The 20,294-nt window shown below is 47.2% G+C and overlaps 1 protein-coding gene across 12 annotated transcripts in view; it reads left to right on the plus strand.

Annotated features, from left to right (window-relative positions):
• SEC31A (SEC31 homolog A, COPII coat complex component) overlaps positions 1-16,138 on the plus strand; it is a 38,695-nt gene extending 22,557 nt beyond the window's left edge. The window contains exons 21-30 of one of the 12 annotated variants that reach the window (XM_063415135.1): positions 296-469; positions 3,035-3,127; positions 3,787-3,916; positions 4,924-5,274; positions 7,681-7,728; positions 9,615-9,673; positions 11,564-11,836; positions 12,228-12,347; positions 14,458-14,529; positions 15,403-16,138. In XM_063415135.1, coding sequence (XP_063271205.1) covers positions 296-469; positions 3,035-3,127; positions 3,787-3,916; positions 4,924-5,274; positions 7,681-7,728; positions 9,615-9,673; positions 11,564-11,836; positions 12,228-12,347; positions 14,458-14,529; positions 15,403-15,582 — 1,500 coding nt within the window. In that variant the 3' untranslated portion in view covers positions 15,583-16,138. The remainder of the gene's footprint in view (positions 1-295; positions 470-3,034; positions 3,128-3,786; positions 3,917-4,923; positions 5,275-7,680; positions 7,729-9,614; positions 9,674-11,563; positions 11,837-12,227; positions 12,348-14,457; positions 14,530-15,402) is intronic. The other 11 variants (XM_063415136.1, XM_063415137.1, XM_063415139.1 and 8 more) reach the window with 11 other exon arrangements.
• The last annotated feature ends 4,156 nt before the right edge of the window (positions 16,139-20,294 follow it).

Genomic DNA, 20,294 nt, shown 5'->3' on the forward strand with positions numbered 1-20,294 from the left:
TCTGTACGATGGACATGGCAGATGAAATGGCATTAACATTTGGTTGTTTTCTTCTGACTTCCCATCTTCCCTCAGCTGATTTTTGTAGACAGGCTGGTTTGGGAATGAGGCAGGCAGTTGTAAGGCAGTTCCAATGGCCTCACGTCTCATGCAGAAAAGACTTATTCCAGTGAAATAAAGCAGAGTACACTTCTAAGAGAGCTCATCAGTGAGTGGCCGCTCAGGCTCTTGGTGGGACGCGCTGGGTGCCTGGCAGTGCATTTCACCTCCCCTCACTGTCCCTTTCTGCTTGCAGCCAAACATTGTGCAGCTGCGGGACAGGCTCTGCAGAGCCCAGGGGGAGCTCCCCGTGGGACAGGATGGCCCCAAGGCACCCTGTGAGAGAGAGCCCGTGCCCAAAGGGCGAGCTGGCCCTGTGGCAGGACGGATGCAGGCGCCCCAGGTTCCAGCCCAGCAGTATTACCAGCAGGTAAACGGGCTTTGGCAGTGAGGGAGGGACGTGGTGCTTGAGTGGTGCAGAGTGATGGATGTAATCATTTTTTTTCTTTCTCTTGATCTGAGGCCATGTGACAAACCTCTACTGAGAGCCTTGTGGTAAAGGTCATTGGTGCTTCCTTTCAGTCAGTACACATGCCTTCTTTACTTCTCATTTGGAAACATCTTTTAAACACCTTGTCAAGTAGCCTGCTTCTGAAGATTAGGTGTTTCCCCTCTTTGTTTGGAAATGTGCTTCATTGCCAAGGACAGCTGTGTGGGAGAGCCCTGCAGGAGTTCTCTGTGCTTCATCCCACAGTCCCTGGTGTTGTCCCATCCCTGCAGGCCTTGGGGCTTGCTCGTGCTGCTCACAGCCTCCTCGGGGGTTGGCTTATTCACACCCCTGGCTCTGATTTTGGCTGCAGAAGTTGCCAAGCAGTGGCAGTAGCAAACTGAGGGCACTTTTCTGCAGCTGTGGGTACAGCCTGGCTGCTGTGAAAACACCTTCCCAGCCAGGTGTAAGGGGGCATGGGCTGGTGGGGAGGCTGAGAGTGAGCTGTGCTACAAGAAAGACCTGGTAAGTATGAGACTAATAAGGGAGCTGTGCAGGAAGGAAGAGGAGAAATGGGGGAGGAAAATTCCCTGGTTTTACCTCTAACCTGAAGACGACACTGCAGTAGAACACACTGGCCATCAGGGCAGTGTGGTGTGCTGGGCAGCCTTGGCTGTGTGTGTGCTTAGAGAGCACTGCCAGGTCTGTAATCCCCCAGCACAGCGCTGCAGCTCATCTGGCCTCTAAAGGTGCTCTGGGCTGGGCTTTTCTGAGAGCAGAGCTGTGTTAGGGCTGTGGGTGTTCTCCTGATGATGAGATTGGCACAGGCAGAGGTATCTCTTGTCTGTGCTGCCCCCAAGCACTGCCTGCCAGAAAAACCAGGGCAGGAAGAAAGAATGGGTGAAAGGTTGGGGGGGAGTTGGGTGTTCTTGATATCAGCAGTAGTGTGTGTGCCTCTGCCTTCTCTCTAGGGTGTTAGCAAGGTAGATTTCAGAAGGGACAAAGCCTTCATCCAGGATTTGCCTTGCTAACCCCATTGCATATGATTTTAAGTGCATCATCATTAATAATCAAGTCTACTCTGCTGTCTTTGGCCTTCTTCCTTGTAACCAGTGAGTTGCCTTGAGAAGCGAAGCTATGTGATTCCTGTTTGGCTCTGCAGAACAGCAGCTCACCTCTAGATGTTGAGATATGAGCAATGCTTTATTTACACCAGAGTTCCCTCTTTCTCCCACTGTTTCCAGAATGCCTCAAGCAATTATTTAAGCAAGCCCTGCTCATTAATTAAAGGCTGAGTATCACAACCCCACCAGTTCACTGGGAGTTACAACCCCTGATGTTGCTGGCTTTTCAGGGAGTTCATCCGCAGCAGGAAGGGCTTGAAGGGGATAGGTGTCAGTCAGAAAGGTTCCCAGCTGATGAACCAGAATGGAGAGAAATTACACGTTTGAGTCTTAGGATACTTGCTGTGTTTGACTTCCTTTTAAGAAAGGACTTGTTCAAGCTTGAGGCAGCCTTTGTTTAAGTGCTATTCCAAATAGGAACGTATTTTTAACACTTGGATTCCTTTCAGCATAGTTTTGCTGAACTCTTTCATCTGAATAAACCTTGCATGAAAGGGGGTGAAAAAGTCTTTTAGACACTCCAGTGACAACTTGTGCAGGCATTAGCAGTGGCTGTTGTGCAGCTGACTGCACCATTAGCTTAGCACTGCGTGGGGTTACAAACACATAGACTGAAGCCAGCTGGGCCAGCCAGGGCTGCAGGGTCACAGCTTTCCCTCTGCTTATATCCTTGAACCCCAGCCACGTGTCCTGTTGGGCAGCACACCCACTCCTTGCTCAAGAATGTCACAGGCACAGGAAGTTCTTGATTTCTGTCCCATCAGAAAGGTAGGAGTGGTTGTATGGAATTGAAGCCATTTGGAGTGGCAAAAAAGGAAGACGGAGGAAAGGAGCTATGGGAGACTGGCTGGGAAGCAGTTACCATTAAGACGTGTATTTGTGCATGTGCAAGAGCTGAATATCAGTTTTTAACCTTTTAAATTATATTTTAACCTTCTAAAATTCATCTGAGGCTCAGTTTAAACAGACTCCTTTTGTGTGAAGCATATGTTTGACTTTAACCTGGAACCTGGGGCTTGCTGCTGTGGTTAGTGATGCTTGCTGCCATGGACAGTGGTGGGAGGGGCTTCTGCAGTAGGAAAATGTGATGAAAGATGGAGACCTGGCTGATGGGCACACATAACACTGCACTGGCTGCACAGCCTCTGGCAGCTGCAGCTCCACTGTGTTTCATCCTCACTCTGCAATTCACTTTGGCTCCAGTGCACAGTGATTTTTGTCTGTCTTAAATGCAATTCACTTCTTCCTCTGAGATTTTATGGCTGTTACACGTGCCAGCATGCAAACCTTCTTGCATTCACTTCTTTGCATCTTGTTTTGTGAAACCCTTTAGACTTTTTTATTGTGTTGTTTTCCATGATTGGTATTTCTTTGTTCAATTCAGGTTAGAATTGCCCCTACTGTCACTACCTGGAGTAACAAAACTCCTACTGCCCTTCCCAGCCATCCTCCTGCAGGCTGTCCCTCTGACACACAGGTATAACCTTCATTATTCCTCTCTGAGCCTTTGCTCCACCCCAGTATGTCCCCTGGTGTAGTCTGTGTGCTTGGCACAGTCTGGTACAGATAGATGGAAGGAGCAACTCCCATGTGTGCTCTGGGTTTACTCCTCTGCATCTCCTTACTTTTTTTTTCACCAATGCCTAGATGAGTGGCACTGGGAAGTCTTGAGTAGGAGCTCAGTGTGACCTGAATTTCCCCAGCCCTTGCCCCACACTGGAATATTTGAAGTATGATTTTTCCTTTCCCCCTTTCCCAAGGAGATTAGAAGCTTCAGAGTTACCATTTAAGTTTAGTTGAAAGATGGCAGGGTGCTCTCGGGCTGCCTGAACAGGCAGCGCTGGCAGGGAGCTCCTCCTTGTGCAGGCAGATGTGTGCTGCTCTGCTTGCTGCTGAAGTCACTGCACATCCAGCTCTGCTTTCAGTGCTGTGCTGGGCGCCCTAAGGCACTGGGGTGGTTGGAGACATTTGTCCCTGGCTGGTGATTCCCTTCTTCCAGAGAATATGGTTTCAGGCCTTGAAACGTGAACTCATCATTTTGCTGCAGTTCTGCTTCAGCACTGCATTACCATTACTGATTAAATCCTGTCTCTACCAACCATTTCTCCTGTGATTTTTTTTTTTTTTTTTTGACAGGGGGACAACCCTCCTCCTCCAGGGTTTATTATGCCAGGTGCTGTTGGCCCCAGCATGCCACCACAGCAAGCCACATCTTCCAACTACAGCATGTACTCGCAAGCAGGAACGCGGCCAGCGTACCCACAGAGTGAGTGACAGCAGCTTCCCCCTCTCCCTCCCACCCAGGCGGGCCAGCATTAACTCGGGGATAACCAGTCCCCTCCTTGTGGTTGGGAGTGTTCAGACCAAGCCAGTCCCACGGTTCTTGCAGGCTGGGGAGAAAGGTGAGGTCACATCTGAGGGTTGTCGTTTCTTGGTGGGGTCCAGACATCAGACACCCTCTGTCAAACATTCCTCCTCTGCTGAGGTGTCTGCTACAGTTCTCAGACTTCATTCCTCAGCTGGCCTTGCCCAAGGTTGTGCTAGGGTCAGAAACTCCAAAGTCTGAGTCCTGGGAAAGCAGCACAGGCCTGGTAAAGAGAGACACAGCTCATCTGTGTGCAGCTGGGCCATGCTTTTCTCATTGGGGCTCCATGGAAATGCGGGAGGGGATGAGGAAATGGAGGCAGTAGCAGAGGTGAGTGAAGAAGGGGACAGAGCCCTGAGTCACTCAAAGCAGGGACTGAAAGTACTGGCATTAAGAATGAAAAATGGCCATAGATAGGCAGAGGCAGTGAAATTAGACTGCAGGACCTGCAGTGTAAGAAAGGCTGTGAGCTTACGTTCTCATCCAGAGTCCGTATTCATTTCCTTGGCCTAAGTTTTCCCTTTGTGAAAACCTGGGACAGGGCTTTCCTCTCTCTGAGAGCCCCTGTGAGGATTGCAGTGGTCCAGAAGACAGCAGTGTCCATGTGTCCCAGCCCCACCCCAGGCAGCATGGTCGCCCTGGGCCGGGGTGTGTGGGAGAGCAGCAGTCCTCTGAGCCAAGGCCATCCTCTCTGTGCCTCCCTGCTTCCCGTGACAGGCTGGGCATTTGAGCAGTCCTACAGGTGCAGGCAGAGTTGTGGGAGCCAGGATTTGGCTGGGCAGGTAAGTGGTTTCGGGAGGTAGGGGCATGAGGAGCGGAGAGTCAGGTGAAGAAGGAAGCAGAGGCAGATGAAACCTGCTGCCCTGTTACAAACTCACTGACTGTCTGTTTTTTCTCCCTGTTTGTAGCGTATCAGGCCACACAGCAGTACTCCTCTGGAACAGGGGGACCAGCTCTCTATCAGCCTCAGCAGCCTATTGCTGCCCCTGCTTCAGCCTCTTACCCCAGCCCTGCCCCTAACACCAATCCTTCCTACCTGCCCTCTGCCCCTGCCATGCCCTCCCCGCTGTACCCTGGGCAGCCTCAGCCCTCCCCTACGAGCCTGAATCCCATCTCTTCCTTCCCTGTTCCTCCTTCTGGCACATCCTTTCAGCATGGCAGGCCAGGACCTCCAGCAACTTCTGTGGCTTATGCATTACCTACTGGACCAACAGGTACTCTGCCTGCAGCCAGTGACCTTCCTGCATCCCAGAGAACAGGTCTGCGCTTGGACAGGGGGGCAGGCAGGGAGGAGGGAGGGGTTTGGTCATCATCCACTCAGTTAAATATGCACTTTTTGCCTTGTGAATGCTCTGTAAAAGGTTTGCTTTTGCTTAGAGATCAGTTCAAAGCATTTCTAAACCACGTCATCACCCCTGTGCATCTGTGACAGGGCTGTGTTGGTGCACTAAGCACCGTGAGCAGTCACCTCTTTCTCTGGTGAGCCAGACCTTGCCAGAGTCACAGAGCTTTTGTCTTGCCCAAGACAGGATGCTACAACAGGCTTGTTATGAGGCCGTTGTACGCTATGGATAGATCATCGCTCAATTTTAACATTGGTGTCAGAAAGCAAAGTACAAAAATGAGCAAGTTTTCCTAATCGCTGCAGACAAGATGATCCCAAGTCTCCTCGCTGAATGATTTTGTAGATGTGATTTGGCAGTGTCCCTGACTTTGAGCAGCCTTTTAAGCCCAGGATTGGCAGCATATTTAACTCAAGCAGCATTTCCCATGGCATCAGCTCTCTTCCATTATTTTGTCCCTAACCTCTTATTGTGATGGGATTTACTGTGGCTGCAAGTGCCTTAAAAGATAATCAGAAGTGATTTAGAAATGCTTTTATGTGTCTCTTCCCTGAATGTCAACTAGAAGCATGTGTGTGTGGCTGAACACGCAGGAGCATGTTGGAGCATGCTTGGTGAGAGAGCACTCGCTGAGGTGGGGCTCCATGTCTGCTTGTGACTGCCTGGGTGTCACTGCTGCGGGACAGTGACCTCACCTGCCATAACAAACCTGACCCTTCACTCGGCAGCCTGTGAAACAGCAGCTTTGCATGTCAGACAGTGCAGGAAGAATCAGCAGTCCTTTTCTAAACCTCCTCATGAACACCTTTCACATCCAGGTGGTCCAGCTGAAGAGTCAAGGAGCAGATGTGGGAAGCAAAGAGTACAGGGAATACTGGGCAAGATTTGAGCGATATTTTGGGCATGTCTGCTCTGCTGACAGACCCTAATGTGCCCACTGTCATTCCCTCTCTTATTTCAGAAGTCTCTTAGGGGTGACACAGTGCAGAAAAGGCATTTTGCCTTTGGCAGCATGAACCCAACGAGTAGATGCTCCTGTTGGTGTCCTTGAGGCTGGCAGCTGACATGCCCCTTGTGTCTGGGGGAAAAGTGGTCTTTTGCTATGTGAAAAAATAGGACTGGTGTAGGACTGCCAGCTGCACTGCCCAGAGGGGGATGCCTTGCATGAGATCCTGTAGAACCACTGAGATCCTCAGCCAGAAGTAGATCTCAGCTGTAACTCTGAGAGTTCTGGTGCAGTGATGCTGATCCTGGCAATGAAGTGGTGTGCTTTTGTGTGTGGTGATGATCTTATCTGGGAACATCATGCTTCACTTTGCAGTTGTGACTCATTTAAAGGCAGGAGTAAGGGAGGAAGGAAAAAAATATCTCAGATCTGAACTCTTGAAAAGCACTTGACCTTTGAACTGGCTGGATTTAAAGATGCATGTAAAAAGGAAGAATTCTGTAAATATTTTCTGTTTCTTGCAAAGGCTTATAACATCAGTATGGTAAGCTGTGCTTGAAGCTTCTCTGAGTGAGAAAAACCCACATTTAATTTTATTTTCAACCCTTCTTTGTTTTCAGATAGATCTTAGAACCTACTTTCAAGAGAGTTCTAATTTTCAGCATCTTGAATCTTGTTTGAAAATGCAGTAGACCAATCCTGAGTTAAAGGAAGGGTTTGCACCAGAAGTATGAGCAGACCAGCCCCAGGGACAGGAGTTAGCTCATCCCCAAAGCCCCTTTCCTCTTAGGAATGTTGTGGGCTTTATTGGCTGCATTTTGCCATTTGGGTTTGTTGCTCAGTCTGTGCAGGCAGTGTGTCTTTTTGTGTGAGCGTAAAGTTGATGTGCAAACATACTTGTCTTGCTGGGCTGCATGCAGTTGAGAGTTTGCCTTGGTGTGAGGAAATACTTGGAGATCCGCTTAAAGGTCAAGATACTTCAAGCATCTCTTGAAAAGATTTCTGGAATGGTAAAATGGTGCTGAGAAGATTGTGGCTAAGAGTAGTGGTCTGTGAGCTGCATTGGAATGGAAAATGAGAACACCAGAAGAGATAAGAAAAAGGGCCAGAACACTGCAACATATGTTATAAACAACTGGAAACACCGAGTTACTGCATGGAAAGAGCAACAGGCTTGTTTTGGGGGAAGGTGGACAAAAGCAATTCCATGGGGAGCTTGAACAAATTACTTGTCTCCAAGCTGGCATTGTAATTAGGTTAGGTGGTTTTTTCTGCTGATGCATGTTGTGAAACTAAGTTGCTGGTCAAAAATTAAAGACCAACTACTTTATTATTTTTGAAGAATTTTTTTTGTTATCTTTGCATTTTGTCTGCAGAAAGTCTACCATCTCAAGACCAGGCCTCTCCCTTCGCAGGTGAACTAGGTACCACCTAACCTGAAAATAATTACAGCCACTACATGAAATTAATTGAATGGACATCAATTATGCCAATGTTCTTTAGAGAACGTTGTGGGATGCTGTTTGCCTATTAGACTTTAATCAAATCAATTTTTAATTCTTTAATTGAAACCAGTGACAATATATCTGGAGTTTTTAACCACAGAAACAAATTCTTTTAAAATCTTTTTTTAATGCAAATTATTCCAGGAAATTAATAGCAGTAACAGTCTGGGAGATTTTCATAATGTGCTCCTCTTATCAGTTAGACTCCCTGTATCTGAAATACTCTGGGATTTTCTGGATGGGGAGGAATAGAGGAGGCTGCCAGGAGATGGCACTGCCTTTGGTTAAAGAGAAAGCAGATGTGAAAGGGGTTTTGAATAGTTTTTCATTTACCCCTTTAACATGCTCTGGTTGTGGAACTTGCTTGACAGAAGCCTGGAAGCAAATGAAACTTCAGATAAATTGAGCAAATTCTGCAGTAATGTTAAGCTGTGCTAAGATAAATTCATCGTCTGCTAAGTGAAAAACACTGTGGTGAAAAAGTCCACTGAGCAGAGATTTGTTTTTTTGGCTTTTTGTGGCTTTGTGCAGTAAATGCTGATTACTCGGGGAGGCTGCGGCAATGCCCAATTCCATGTGCTCCATGAGGAGATGGCAGCTCTTCCTAATTCACTAATGGGAGCTTCGGGGTGCAAATCTCGCAGCTGCAGGGGGCTTGCTTTCTTGGGAGAGCAAAAGGTTTGGTGCAGAGCAACACCCCGGACTTGGAGTGAATCTGCTCAGACATCCTCTGTGCTTCCAGTTTCAAACAAATCACCCCTGGTGCAGAAAGCCTGATTTTCCCACCTTGCCCAAGTAGCTCTGCTCTGATTTGGGGGTACAAAGCACCCATGCTGTAGCTGGCAGGAGAAAGCTGGGTTTATGGCTCTTTTTTGTTTCCAAGGTGACTGGGTGAACCTGGCCTGAAATGCTTGAGGCCTCTTATGCCTCTTTGTGTGTGGAGTTTTCTGTGGTGGTGCTGGGGAACTTCACATACAAATTATCCACATGTCGTGGATAAGCTCTCTTCACATATACACTCTGTGTAGCAGAGTTTTCTTGGGCATGGTAGGCTCTCTTCAAAGGCATGTCTGTTCAAAGCTTTTTTTTCCTGCAAGAGAAGAAAAAGTTAATAATTAAGTTATTAACTTGAGATCAGTTGGTCAAGATCCCAAACCTTGCCCAGTGAGCACAGAGCCCAAAGGTTCTGATGGCAGGGATGTTGGGAGGCTCAGGCTGGCACAGGAGATGTTCTGGCCTGTTGCAATTAAACAGATGGGACTTCTGTTTTTTCATGCAGAAAAGCTGAGTTTTTATTTACATTGTTTGATTTTATATGGTATCAGTAGGCGCTGTGTATGAATTTAATTGGTTTAATTACTGAAATTTAGTTCATTGGTTGGTAATGACTATTGTACATGTCTATTAAACTTTGTTATTTCTAGATAGTTTACATTTTTTTTGATGGATTCTTCTGGGACAGACTTTTTGGTTTTGCAGGTGTAACTTCTTGGTTTTTTTACAAGAACAGATTGTTATGCAAACTGATTTTTATTCTCATAATTCTTTCTCATGGGAACTTAACAGGCTAGCTGCTAGCTGCACCCAGCCAAATTAGCAGGCTTAAGCCATGATATCAGAATGCCTTTCTTCTATAAGGCTTTTACCTGTATGCAACACTGGCCCTCAGGGAAGGGCAGAGGAGCAGGCAGGTCAGGGCAGGCTCTGCCCTGAGAGCTGTGGCGTGGATCTGGCCCAGCTGAGCCTAAGAAGGCATCACTGCCCTCTTCCCAGTACTTACAGTCTCTGTTTTCTTTCTCTCCCAGGGCCCCAGAATGGCTGGAATGACCCTCCCACCCTCAACAGAGCTGCCAAGAAGAAGAAGGTACTCTAGGAAGTCCTACCTCAGCACAACTGAGTGCTGCTCACCTGAAAAACAATAGTTTAAGCTGCTCCTGGCATACCTGTTGGCAGGAGAAGGGAGGAGAAGGATTAGCAGCAAACAAAAGCTGCATCTCCTGAGCAGAAATGGCCTTTACGTCTTTCTAATATCCATTATCCCTCTGAAAATGTCTAAGCCTCTAAAGAGATGGTGGGATTTTGCTGAAGTTGTGGTTGTTAATAACAACATTGTTCGTGGTTTGAAGCAAATACTTCTGACTGTTTTCATCTGCAGTAAAGCAGCAGAGTTTTGCAGGAGATGATACTTAGGCAAAATGAGGAGGCTGTGCAAATTGTTACAGATTATTGAGATTGCTGGAGCTGAAAGCAATTTATCCTGATTAAGGGTCTGACCCTGAGAGATCTGTTGAGAGTAAGACAATTTCCGTGATGGAAATAATGTAGCTTTGCAAAATGGATTTAAATTGCATCTGGGCGGGATAACTGGGAGCTCTTGGCACAGAGCAGAGTGAGCCTTTTCGTCCCCTGGTGCTGCTGTAGCCTGGAGTATCTCCACAGCAGTCAGAGTTATCCACCACTCTCTGACCCTGAGAATCAAGAGTTAGTCTGGAGCATGTAAAGTGTGGGAAGAACAAAACATTAGAGCAGCCAAGATAAGGTCTGGGTGAAGGCAAAGGCAGAAGTCTTCCTTACCCTTTGGGTTTTGGTCTCTGCAGTTCAAGAAGAAGCTTTTGGAGGCTGGATAGAGAGCTCTTAGTGTCAGAATAACTGCTTGAGCAGAGAGCTCAAAAAGCAGCCTTCTGCACACAGGGTTTTTGCTACTTCTGTGTGTGTGTCACAGCCAGAATTTCTGCTGTAGCCAAGGCTTGTGGGTCGGCTCCTTCTAAATGAGGAATGTTGCATTCCCTGTTGGGTATTTAACAAATCTGTCAGTCATGTTTCTATGTTTATTTCCCTTCTGTCCACTGTCTGAGGGGTGGTTTAGGATATTATAAAATGACTCACCACACGGACTGTTACAAAATAGAAGAAATGTCTGGCATTTCAAGCCATAATTTTCAGCTGTTTTCCTCCTAACTAAGTTTATTGCTGTGATTCATTTCTTTTATAATTTACTTTGCTGCTGGATTGGGATTTTTTTTTTCTGTCCCCAACCACTAGCTTAATTCTAGCATCATTCATTCAGGGTTCTGTAATCTTCCCTTTTTTTCCCATGTGCACCCAAGGAAATGTGCACATTCCCATGGAAGCCCTTTCTGTTGTTTTGATTCCTGCATGATGTGTAGCAGAGGCCAGTAGTTCATTTTGTTGTTTCTTCCCTCTGCCAAATGTTTGTGAAACACCCCTATGTAAAGACTGGGAGTTGCTCAAGGATGAATCTGAAATGCCCTGGTATTCTGCCTTAGTGCAGACCTGTGTGCCAGAAACTTGAAAGGCTTTCAGGAGCTTTACTGGGGCATGTTGCTGGCTGTGACCTACGTACTGCATGGACAAAAATACACCCTTGAAAGTGAGACACAAAAGTCTAAATATAGTGACCCAATAGTAAGAATAGATGTAGGTATGGGTTAGTTTTTCTCTTCTAATAGTGCTGGTCTGCCAAACCTCTGGTTTGCGGGGAGAGTGGCTCTTATTCAAGGTGGCTGCGCTCAGCTCTTGTGTCCAGGGCCAGGCTGGGCTGCCTCAGGGCACTTCTTACTTTGCAGCCAGAGGGATGGGTTTGGTTAGCCAGAGGGAAATTCTGTGCTGTCTGCCCCTGTTATTTCCGTATCCAGCACTCCCAATTACTGTGGTTTGAGAAGTCTGTAAGAGCTGGGTGTTGTGCTGTGCCTGCAGCAGCCACATTCACACAAATGCCCTGCTTCTTCCCCAGGTCCCTGACAACTTCCTGCCCCCGGTCCCCATCACGTCGCCCATCATGAACCCGCTGGCGGATCTGCAGTCTCCGATGCAGCAGCCCCAGGCTCCAGCAGTGCCCAGCAGTGCTCCCAGCTTCCAGCCTCCACACCTCCCTGCAGGGCAGATGGTGCTGCAGGGTGGCTTCCAGCCTGCTTCCCAGCCCCTGGGGCCATCCATCATGCCACCCACTGCTTCCAAACCCAGCATGGAGGGGGCCCCAGGGGCCCCAATTGGCAATGCCATCCAGGTAACGTAGCCCCAGCACTGCATGCATTTGTTTGTCCATCAGTAGAGCCTGCCAGGCAGGATCCTCTTGTCCAGGCTTTTCCTTTAGCTGCAAAGTGTACTGTGGAGTTTCTAGGCACTGACTTTGCACCGTGCTGGTGTTTTGCTTACTGTAATCTCCGCCTAGATGCCACTAATCCTATAGTCAGTATGGGCCAGCAAGCTGCTTCCTTCTGCAGCTTTCACAGCTTCCCAGAGGGAGCAACAGCAGGTGCTGGTAAAGTCACCTCCACACACCCACAGGGAGGAAATAGGAGTTGTGCCAAGCTAGGTAATAATGCCACTCAGTTTAGCTGAAAACAACATGTGGGCACAGTGACCTGGAAAAGCCTCACCTGTTCTGTGTTGCTCAGCACGTGCAGGCACTGCCAACAGAGAAGATCACCAAGAAGCCCATCCCTGAGGAGCACCTTATTCTGAAGACTACATTTGAAGCTCTCATCCAGAGGTGCCTGCTGTCTGCCTCTGATCCGGTAAGTGATTTCTGTGACTTGTGATTTCTGATAACAAACTCATTTCAAAGGGAAACAACAGTTACCTGGGAAAGGGAAGGTTAACAGCTTTAACACAACCACTGGAGCTGGATAGGAAAAACATTTCCCATGGCAGTCAGTACCTTGTAAATGAGCTATCCTTCCCAAAGCTTCTCATTTATTTCTGATGGCTAGTAAATAACAGGCCACCACAAAGCCCAAGTGCTGAGTGTTCAGCTCGTGCCTGCCACGTGCTAAAAGGTGGTGCTGGTGGTGTGCAGAGGGCTTTGTGCATTGAATTTGCCTGGTCAGCAGCACAGACTCATGCACTTGTCGGTTCAGTACAACTCAGTTGCTCAAAATCCTTTATTTAAAGGCTGTAGAGTGCATATATATGTATGTATGTGTTTGTATGGATATATAGTGCATTCTGCATTCCCTTTGACCTTTTCTTCCTCCAAGTGCCCCTTCCCCCAGACAGACAAAGAAGGCAAAAGCATTCTACTCATATCTGCACCTGGGATTGCTTTTCTGCTCTGCCAGCACAGTGTGCTTGCTGCTTGTGAAGTCTCTCTGATTTTCTTAGGCAGTGAAAGTGTTTCAGCCCACGGAGACAAGGGACACCACCCTGACTGTACACATCAGTTGTTGTGAGAGCAAATACAGGCACTGTTCAGCTATTACATTCTTAAGGGGAAAATGGGAACAGGAACTTAAGAGCGAGGAGAACAACCAGTATGCACTTCCACCTAGTTGCTTTGGCTGGAGAGATGTCTTGCTGTTTCCTACACACGATTTGTTCTTCTCTGTCCCAGCTGACCATCTGTAAAGTGAAAATAGCATGTGCACCTTTTCATGGGTTTTGAAACAAATGTTCTGTGGTCATGCATCTGAGAAGTAGGCAGCCCAAAAGAACTGGGGGTTTCTTACCTGCTCCTCCTGAGGTACTTTCACCTTAGATATCTCAGTTCCTTGATGACATAACTGCTGCTGAGGAGTTTTCCGCATGTGGCCCAAGATCCGTGTGCTGTGTTCTCCTTTATGCCATCTGAACAGCTTTCCCTAATTTCTAGCACAGCAAGCAGCCAGCAGTTGGTCTTCACCCCTGAGCTAGAGCATTCCCATAGGCTTGATTTTCTCCAGACAATTATTTAATCAAAAGAAATGTTTCCAGTTGCCAGGGAAAATGGCAGTTATCCTAAGTGAAGATGGATTGATGCACAGACTGATTTAGGAGGAAATTCCAGTACTCTTGTGCACTGATGCCATTTCTGCTGCTGTTGACCAGCAGCTTTTTTGTGCTCCTGCAATTGTAACCTTGATGCTTTATTACTGTTTTATTACTCTGGAGGGAAATCTACAATTTTGGATGTTAAGGGGAAAAAAAAGTGGATAAAAATTAACTTCTCTAGCAGCTGCAGCTCTAGGTGAAATTTTAGAGGTTATTTTAAAAGCCTTTGGTGGCAAAATAATTCTAGGCACATCAGTGGGTGGTTTACTTTATAAAAGTCACAGAAGCATGAAGTGTCTGTAAGGACAGATTGGGTTAGGCTATTAGTTTTTCTGTTGCCACTAAAAACTTACAGACAAACTGCTGGCTATACTAATCACACGAGGAAAAAATCTCATTAGGATTTACCATAAATGATGACTGAGTTGTACACACTTCGAACTGGAGAATCTGCATGTGCCCTTAAGCTCTCACTAGTGTTGCTGGATATTTCATTCCAGTAAGGATTTTATCCAGTTACCATTATACCTTTTCAGTGAACCGTAGAAAAAAAAAGTAGCGCTGCAACTCAGACTGCTGTCACTTTTCTTATCAGCTATATGCCAGTGGGGTTTGCAACTGACCGGTGGCTTTTGGGGCGCACCTCTGCAGTCTTCCATTTTCTGTAGACAACTGAAGCATTTAGTTGGAGAACTACAGTCATGTGGTCATTCCTAGCAAAATCAGGGAAGAGTACAGAACAAAGAATCCAAATGATGTGTTAGGAAAATGTTGCTGAGAAAGGAATTTGGTGTGCTGCATGGACCTCTTTGCAATGATACCAGATTGGTCTGGCATTCTTAAAATCGCTGTGCTTTGATGTGTTTATTTGTCTTGCAGCAAACCAAGAGGAAACTGGATGATGCAAATAAACGCCTGGAGTTTCTGTATGACAAACTTAGGGAACAGACAGTAAGTTCTGTTTTGCTTCACCCCCCCTCCTCAATCACATCAATCACATATGGCCTATGACTTCATTGGTACAATACTACTTCTGCAGTATGTACAGATGCTCATTTTTCGTTTGGAAGTGTGCTCCAAATCCATTTATTGGAAGTTTGCATGGATTTCTTAGAAAACAGACAGTTACTGCGCTTGGCCCCACATGCCTGTGCAGACTTTGGTGTTGTTTTGGGGGTTGTCATGAGTTTTATGGTGCTGTGCAGAGGCTGTGCTGAGCCAAAGAGCAGAGCTCCTTGCAGCAGGCACAGTTTCTCTGCTTCAGGCAGGAACTGAGACACAAAGCCTGGGGTCAAAACAGAACCCAGGGGACTTCAATGTTGGAGGCTCACTGACTTCACTGGAAGGCAGATGTGCAAGTACTTTTGAAGATCTGGTAATTTTTCCAAAGCCTTCCAGGAGACTTTGGCAGAATAAAGGACTGTGCTTGAATGTCTTAGTACCTTAAAGGTTAGAGTGATGTAATCCTCTTGTTGTCAGGCCATGTGTGCTGAGCAATTAACCTTACCTAAAGGTGTAAAAGCTCAGTAGGTTTTTGTACCAAGAGTCTGTCACAGCAGGTCTCCCGCCACAGGGAATTTCATCCAGGGGCTGGCAGGGAAGGCTTGCATGGCATAGCAGTGCTGCCGAGAAGGTCCATCCTGCTTGAAGTCTGCTGTTAGACTTCCCAGTGACTGTTCCCAGTGTGGTGCAGCTCTGAGGATGGCTCTCTCCAAAGAGAGGAACTAAGTGCTGCACCTTCCTGAGGGCCAAGTGCCACACTCAGAATTTCTCCTTTTCTGGTTTTTCCTTTGTGCTGACCTGCCTCGCCTGCCTTCTTTGCAGCTCTCTCCAACCATCATTAGTGGCTTGCACAACATCGTGAAGAGCATTGAAACCCGCAACTACCAGGAGGGACTGAACATCCACACACACATCGTCAGCACCAGCAACTTCAGCGAGACCTCTGCTTTCATGCCAGTCCTCAAGGTGGTCCTCACCCAGGCCAATAAGCTGGGGGTGTGAGGTAGCCCTGCACTTGCAAAGCCCTGGTGTTTGCTTTCCCAAAGAAGTGCATTTCTACGGCAGACATGCGGGAAATGGACCAAATGCTCGTCCTCACAGCATGGCGCAGTAGAGCTGAAAAATGGCATTACACTCTCCCTGCAAAGTACTTTGTTCTAGAAGGGCTGTGGGGCCCTGGTGCTTTTCTTCTTATTTTAATCCTTTTCCCATCCCTAACAATTCTCATCTACAAATAGTATATTTAATGGCTGATGTCCCACGTTGTCAATTTTTAGGTGCATGTTACACTGCTAAACAGTGGCTTTTAATAACAGATGTATGTGTTGAAACAAAACAAGATAGGTTGTGTGTTGGACCCTAAAACAGATTATTCCCTTCCACCCCACTGTCCCTTATCCACCAGATTAAAAACAGTCTGATCATGTTACAAGTGTATTTGGTCTTTCATTTTATGAAGCTGCTTGCCGTTCTGTAATTACAATTTACATGTTAAATAGCTGAATTGTGTACTGGGGCAAATAAGCAAAATAAAAGCGAATGTGATATTTTCAATAAATGTAAGTTTATTAAAATTTGTCTTTATGAAGTGCAGTGGACAGATTTTGAACTGGAGTGCAGTGGGGTGACTTTCTGTTGTGACCTGAGCGTGAGAATACTTTTGTTTTTCTTCTTTTTGTCAAACAAAAGCAGTTTTGCATGAAAACAACCTAAACTATCAGTGCTTGTGGAATGTAGATTTGGCAATGCATACTGCAAGACATAATCTCACTCAGCAGTAAATCACTGCTGACTTCGGTGACTTCAAACAGATTTGTTAGGCAAAACAGTTTTATTTCCATTCCAGCACTTTCTTACTTCATAAGCTTTGAAAATTGGTGAACACGAGGCTTCAGCCTGGAAAGCTGTCTTCTACCTCAGCCATTGTCAGGAGCTCAGGACAGGAAAACTGCACTGCCCGAGTGCTTAAAAGGAGTGGATGCAAAAATCTGCCACTTCTCTCCTGAGAGCAGCTGAGATGCATTATCAGCTATATGCTGCCGTCTGTTCATAATCTCAAGGAATGCCAAGCAATTAGCCACCCATCTGATGGGATAAATGCAAACGGCCATCTTCACTTACAGAAGGCAATGAAGCCCTGCCAAGTGTTGCTGGTAAAATAATTTGGCCCCAAATAGCCTAATTTTGATCTTATTGACTGAGAAGAGATTTATACCTTTATAACATCCACCAAGCTGCTCCTCTTTGTGGCCACCTAAGATTGCAGAATTATAAGAAGGAGGGCTGGAAGGAAATTCAAGGATGTATTCTGAGCAGCACAGGTGTTGTTTGATGGCAGCTGCCATGAGGAGGTATCTTGCTACTTCAGCAGTAACCATCCAAGCAAAAGGGCCAGCAGGAAAGGGCAGAGTTAATGCCATTGTGTCCTGTTTGCTGGAAGGAGGTGGGGATGTAACGGCAGCAGCACTGCAGAGAGCCCTGGCTGCAGGCAGGACATCCAAGCTAAGCACTTGAGTGAAAACCTTTTTGTGCTTGTAAAGCTCTGTAATGGATTTACCTTGATTGTACTGGCAGAGGTACAAGGTCAGCATGAATGTTGGAGATTGTCTTTAATTGCTGCTGCCTTTCTAGCCTGCACAGTTTACATCATGTGCACAGTTTACATCATGTTTTTCTTGTGTTGTGCCTTCTGGATCACACAGTTCCCAAACATAAAGATTTGGAATGTGGGGTTACGGCACAGTAAGTGTGTTTTCTCTGCCCAGGAGGAAGCGTGTGCTAGGCTGACTGGGCTAATGAGAGACAAGGGCCTTGCTGCCAGAGTTGTTTCCCCAAAAGTTTCCCCAAAAAGCTATGGAGGGGAGGGGGTATGTTTTGGGAAGCATGGCAGAGCCAACATGCAGAGCAGTGGCACCACTCTCCAGAGTTCTGCAGGCTGCCCTCAGCTTCGTCCTCACCTTTACCACCACGCTGGTACTTGGCTTCAGCAGCACCAACCCTGCTGCGTCATTAGCCCGGCTGGGCACCCCTTTATGCCTGAGAGGGAAACAAAGGAGATCCTGAGTCAGATATTTCTCTTCCCTTCCTCCCCTCCCCACTACCTGCAATCCCACGTGGCTCCACACCCCGAAGTGTTCGTTGTTCTCAGGCATCCATTGCAAAGGCAGAGCAGCAGGTATAGAGCCAGGCATGGCCCCAAACTAAAGGGAAATCCAGCCAAACATCTGCCCCCAGCTGACAGCACCTCCCCTGCAGGGAATGCTGAGTGTCCTGAGGAGGTGCCTGGTGCTGAGCTGAGTCCTCAGCCCTGAATAAGGGCCAAGGCCATTCCCAGAGAATACTGAGGAATGTAATAAATACTGTGCTGATACCAGGAACAGTCTCAGCACGTCCAGTCTTAAATGTGTAATCTCCCAGCCTTGATTTGCTGTATGCTGGGTTGATCATTCCCATGTTTCCTCTGGCAGTACTGCAGATCAAACAGAAACATCACTGAATGGCCGGTCAGCATGGATGCACAGACACATTTAATGCAATCCTCACCCAAAAGAGGCTGAACTGATTAAAATTCCTCTAAGCTTTAGAGCTGCAAGTTATCCAGAAGAGCATCTAATTAAGAGGGGATTTATTATGAAGCACTCTAAAAAAGCAGCTGCAGCTGACCTCACCCACTAAGTCCATGCCTGCCTGGACAGCACACAGAAGGCTTCTTGAGAAACTGTTGCTCAAATTCTTTGCCAGGTAGACTAGAAGCACTTCAATCCACAAAATTGATCAAATATTCCTTGTCCCTCTGATGTTTAAGGCTTCGTTTCCTGCTTTACTTAACGTGTTCAGTTGAACAATGCTTTGGGATCATCACTTTATTTTTCATGGAAAAGAAAAAAGAAAAGAAAAGAAAAGAAAAGAAAAGAAAAGAAAAGAAAAGAAAAGAAAAGAAAAGAAAAGAAAAGAAAAGAAAAGAAAAGAAAAGAAAAGAAAAGAAAAGAAAAGAAAAGAAAAAAGAAAAGAGAAAAAGCCACTATTGACAACATGTTAAATAGCTCTGTGCTGAAATGTGATGGTAGCAGGCAGGAATGAGTAGCATTAAAATGATACTCACTGTTCACACTAACCATTCATCACCTTTCATCATCACTGCCCTCTTTCTTTCTTCTGGGCAGAGAATTCTGGAATAATGTTTAAAATATATCAAAAACAATCTTGGGTTTAATTATATGCTCTCTGCTGATTCAGTTGCCTCAGGAGGCATAGTTAGTAATTAATTAGCTCAGCAGACTAATGTGCTTTGTAGCAATATCTCTCCTTAAGCCACGCTCTGCTGGGTCCAGGCCAGTCGAGGCCAGTGCTGTGTCAAGACCCACTTGGGATGGAGATGAGTTGATGTCTGCCTGCCTTCCCCTGCCACATCACTCTCAAACCCTGGCAAAAGCCTCCCTCTGAACTCCTTTGGGTGGCTTTCTAAGGCAGGTCTAATAACTGGAGAAGGACAAATAAATTCTGGAGCTATGCAACATTAGGGGTCAGTTTTTGCTGTTCCTGAAACCTTTGTGATAATAAAAAATGTGAAGATACAAAGACTTTCAGGCCCTTTGCAGCCTCAGCTCCAGAGGACCATCCCAGCCTGGCTCAGCCCAGTAAGACAGAGAGCCTTTAGGCCTGGTTTTACATGGCAGTAAGGATTTTTGATGGCACAGGCATCAACCTGACAAGCTGCAGCTGCTGCCCACGCATGCACTGACACACAGAACACAACAGGTGGGGGCCATTTGCAGGTGTGAGTGGATTCCCCTGTGTTTCTCCCTGCAAAGTGAGGAAACAGGCTTTGTCTAAGGGGCAGTAGCGAACTCCAGCAGCAGTGCTGAACCCCTGCAAGTCCATGATGTTTTCTGCTGGAATAGGAAGCTCCACAAGATTTAGGTCTTTGTCCTTTGTTCTCACGCTGGTTGTCTGACACTCAGTTGTTTTGGCAGGGTAACCTATAACCTCCTTCCTCCCAGCAGCACAGAAGTATCTTTGTGCCACAGAGACGGCTGTCCCCATCAGCAGTGGGAATCTGCCAGTGAGGTATTCCCAGGCTGGTGTCCAGGGCAGCATTTCACACCTCGGTGCAGATGATGGATGAGCTCTCTCTCACTGGCGGGGCTGAGAGGATGTGTGATCACTTGTGGGGTGCACTGAAGCACTCCGAGCCCGTGCCTGTGTGTTCTGCAGCCCGGTGCAGCATTTCAGCCAGGTTCAGAAAGGCAGGCTCAGTCCCGGGGGGAATCACACTCTTGCCTGCTTCCTGTGAGCAGATTTGAGTCTGTAGTCCGGCCCTCACCCAGCAGTGAGATTTGAGCAAGAGCTGCCACGAAACCACACCTGAGCACCAGAACAACGCCGCTGCATGGGCGGTGGGACGGAGCGAACAAGTGTGGCAGCTCTTCCTTGGAGTGCGCGCTGCCGACAGCTCGCTGCCTGTCTGTGTGCTCGTTCTCAGTGCCCACCTTGTCACTACCAGGCAGGAAACTTTACCCACCACCTCTCCAACACCTGCTCCTCCCTAGCGCTAGTGGCATCTGTTACTTCGATGGCAGGAGCATCCAGAATTAAACGCCATTGAAACCTTTGTGTCCCGGGCGCCGGAGCGCCGGCGGGAGCGGCGCGGGCCGGGGAGCGGGGCCGCGCTGCCGCGGGGGCGCGCCGGGAGGCGGCCGCGGGCGGAGCCGGAG

This window comes from Prinia subflava, chromosome 18 (genome assembly GCF_021018805.1).
Source record: "Prinia subflava isolate CZ2003 ecotype Zambia chromosome 18, Cam_Psub_1.2, whole genome shotgun sequence".
Taxonomy (NCBI): Eukaryota; Metazoa; Chordata; class Aves; order Passeriformes; family Cisticolidae; genus Prinia; species Prinia subflava.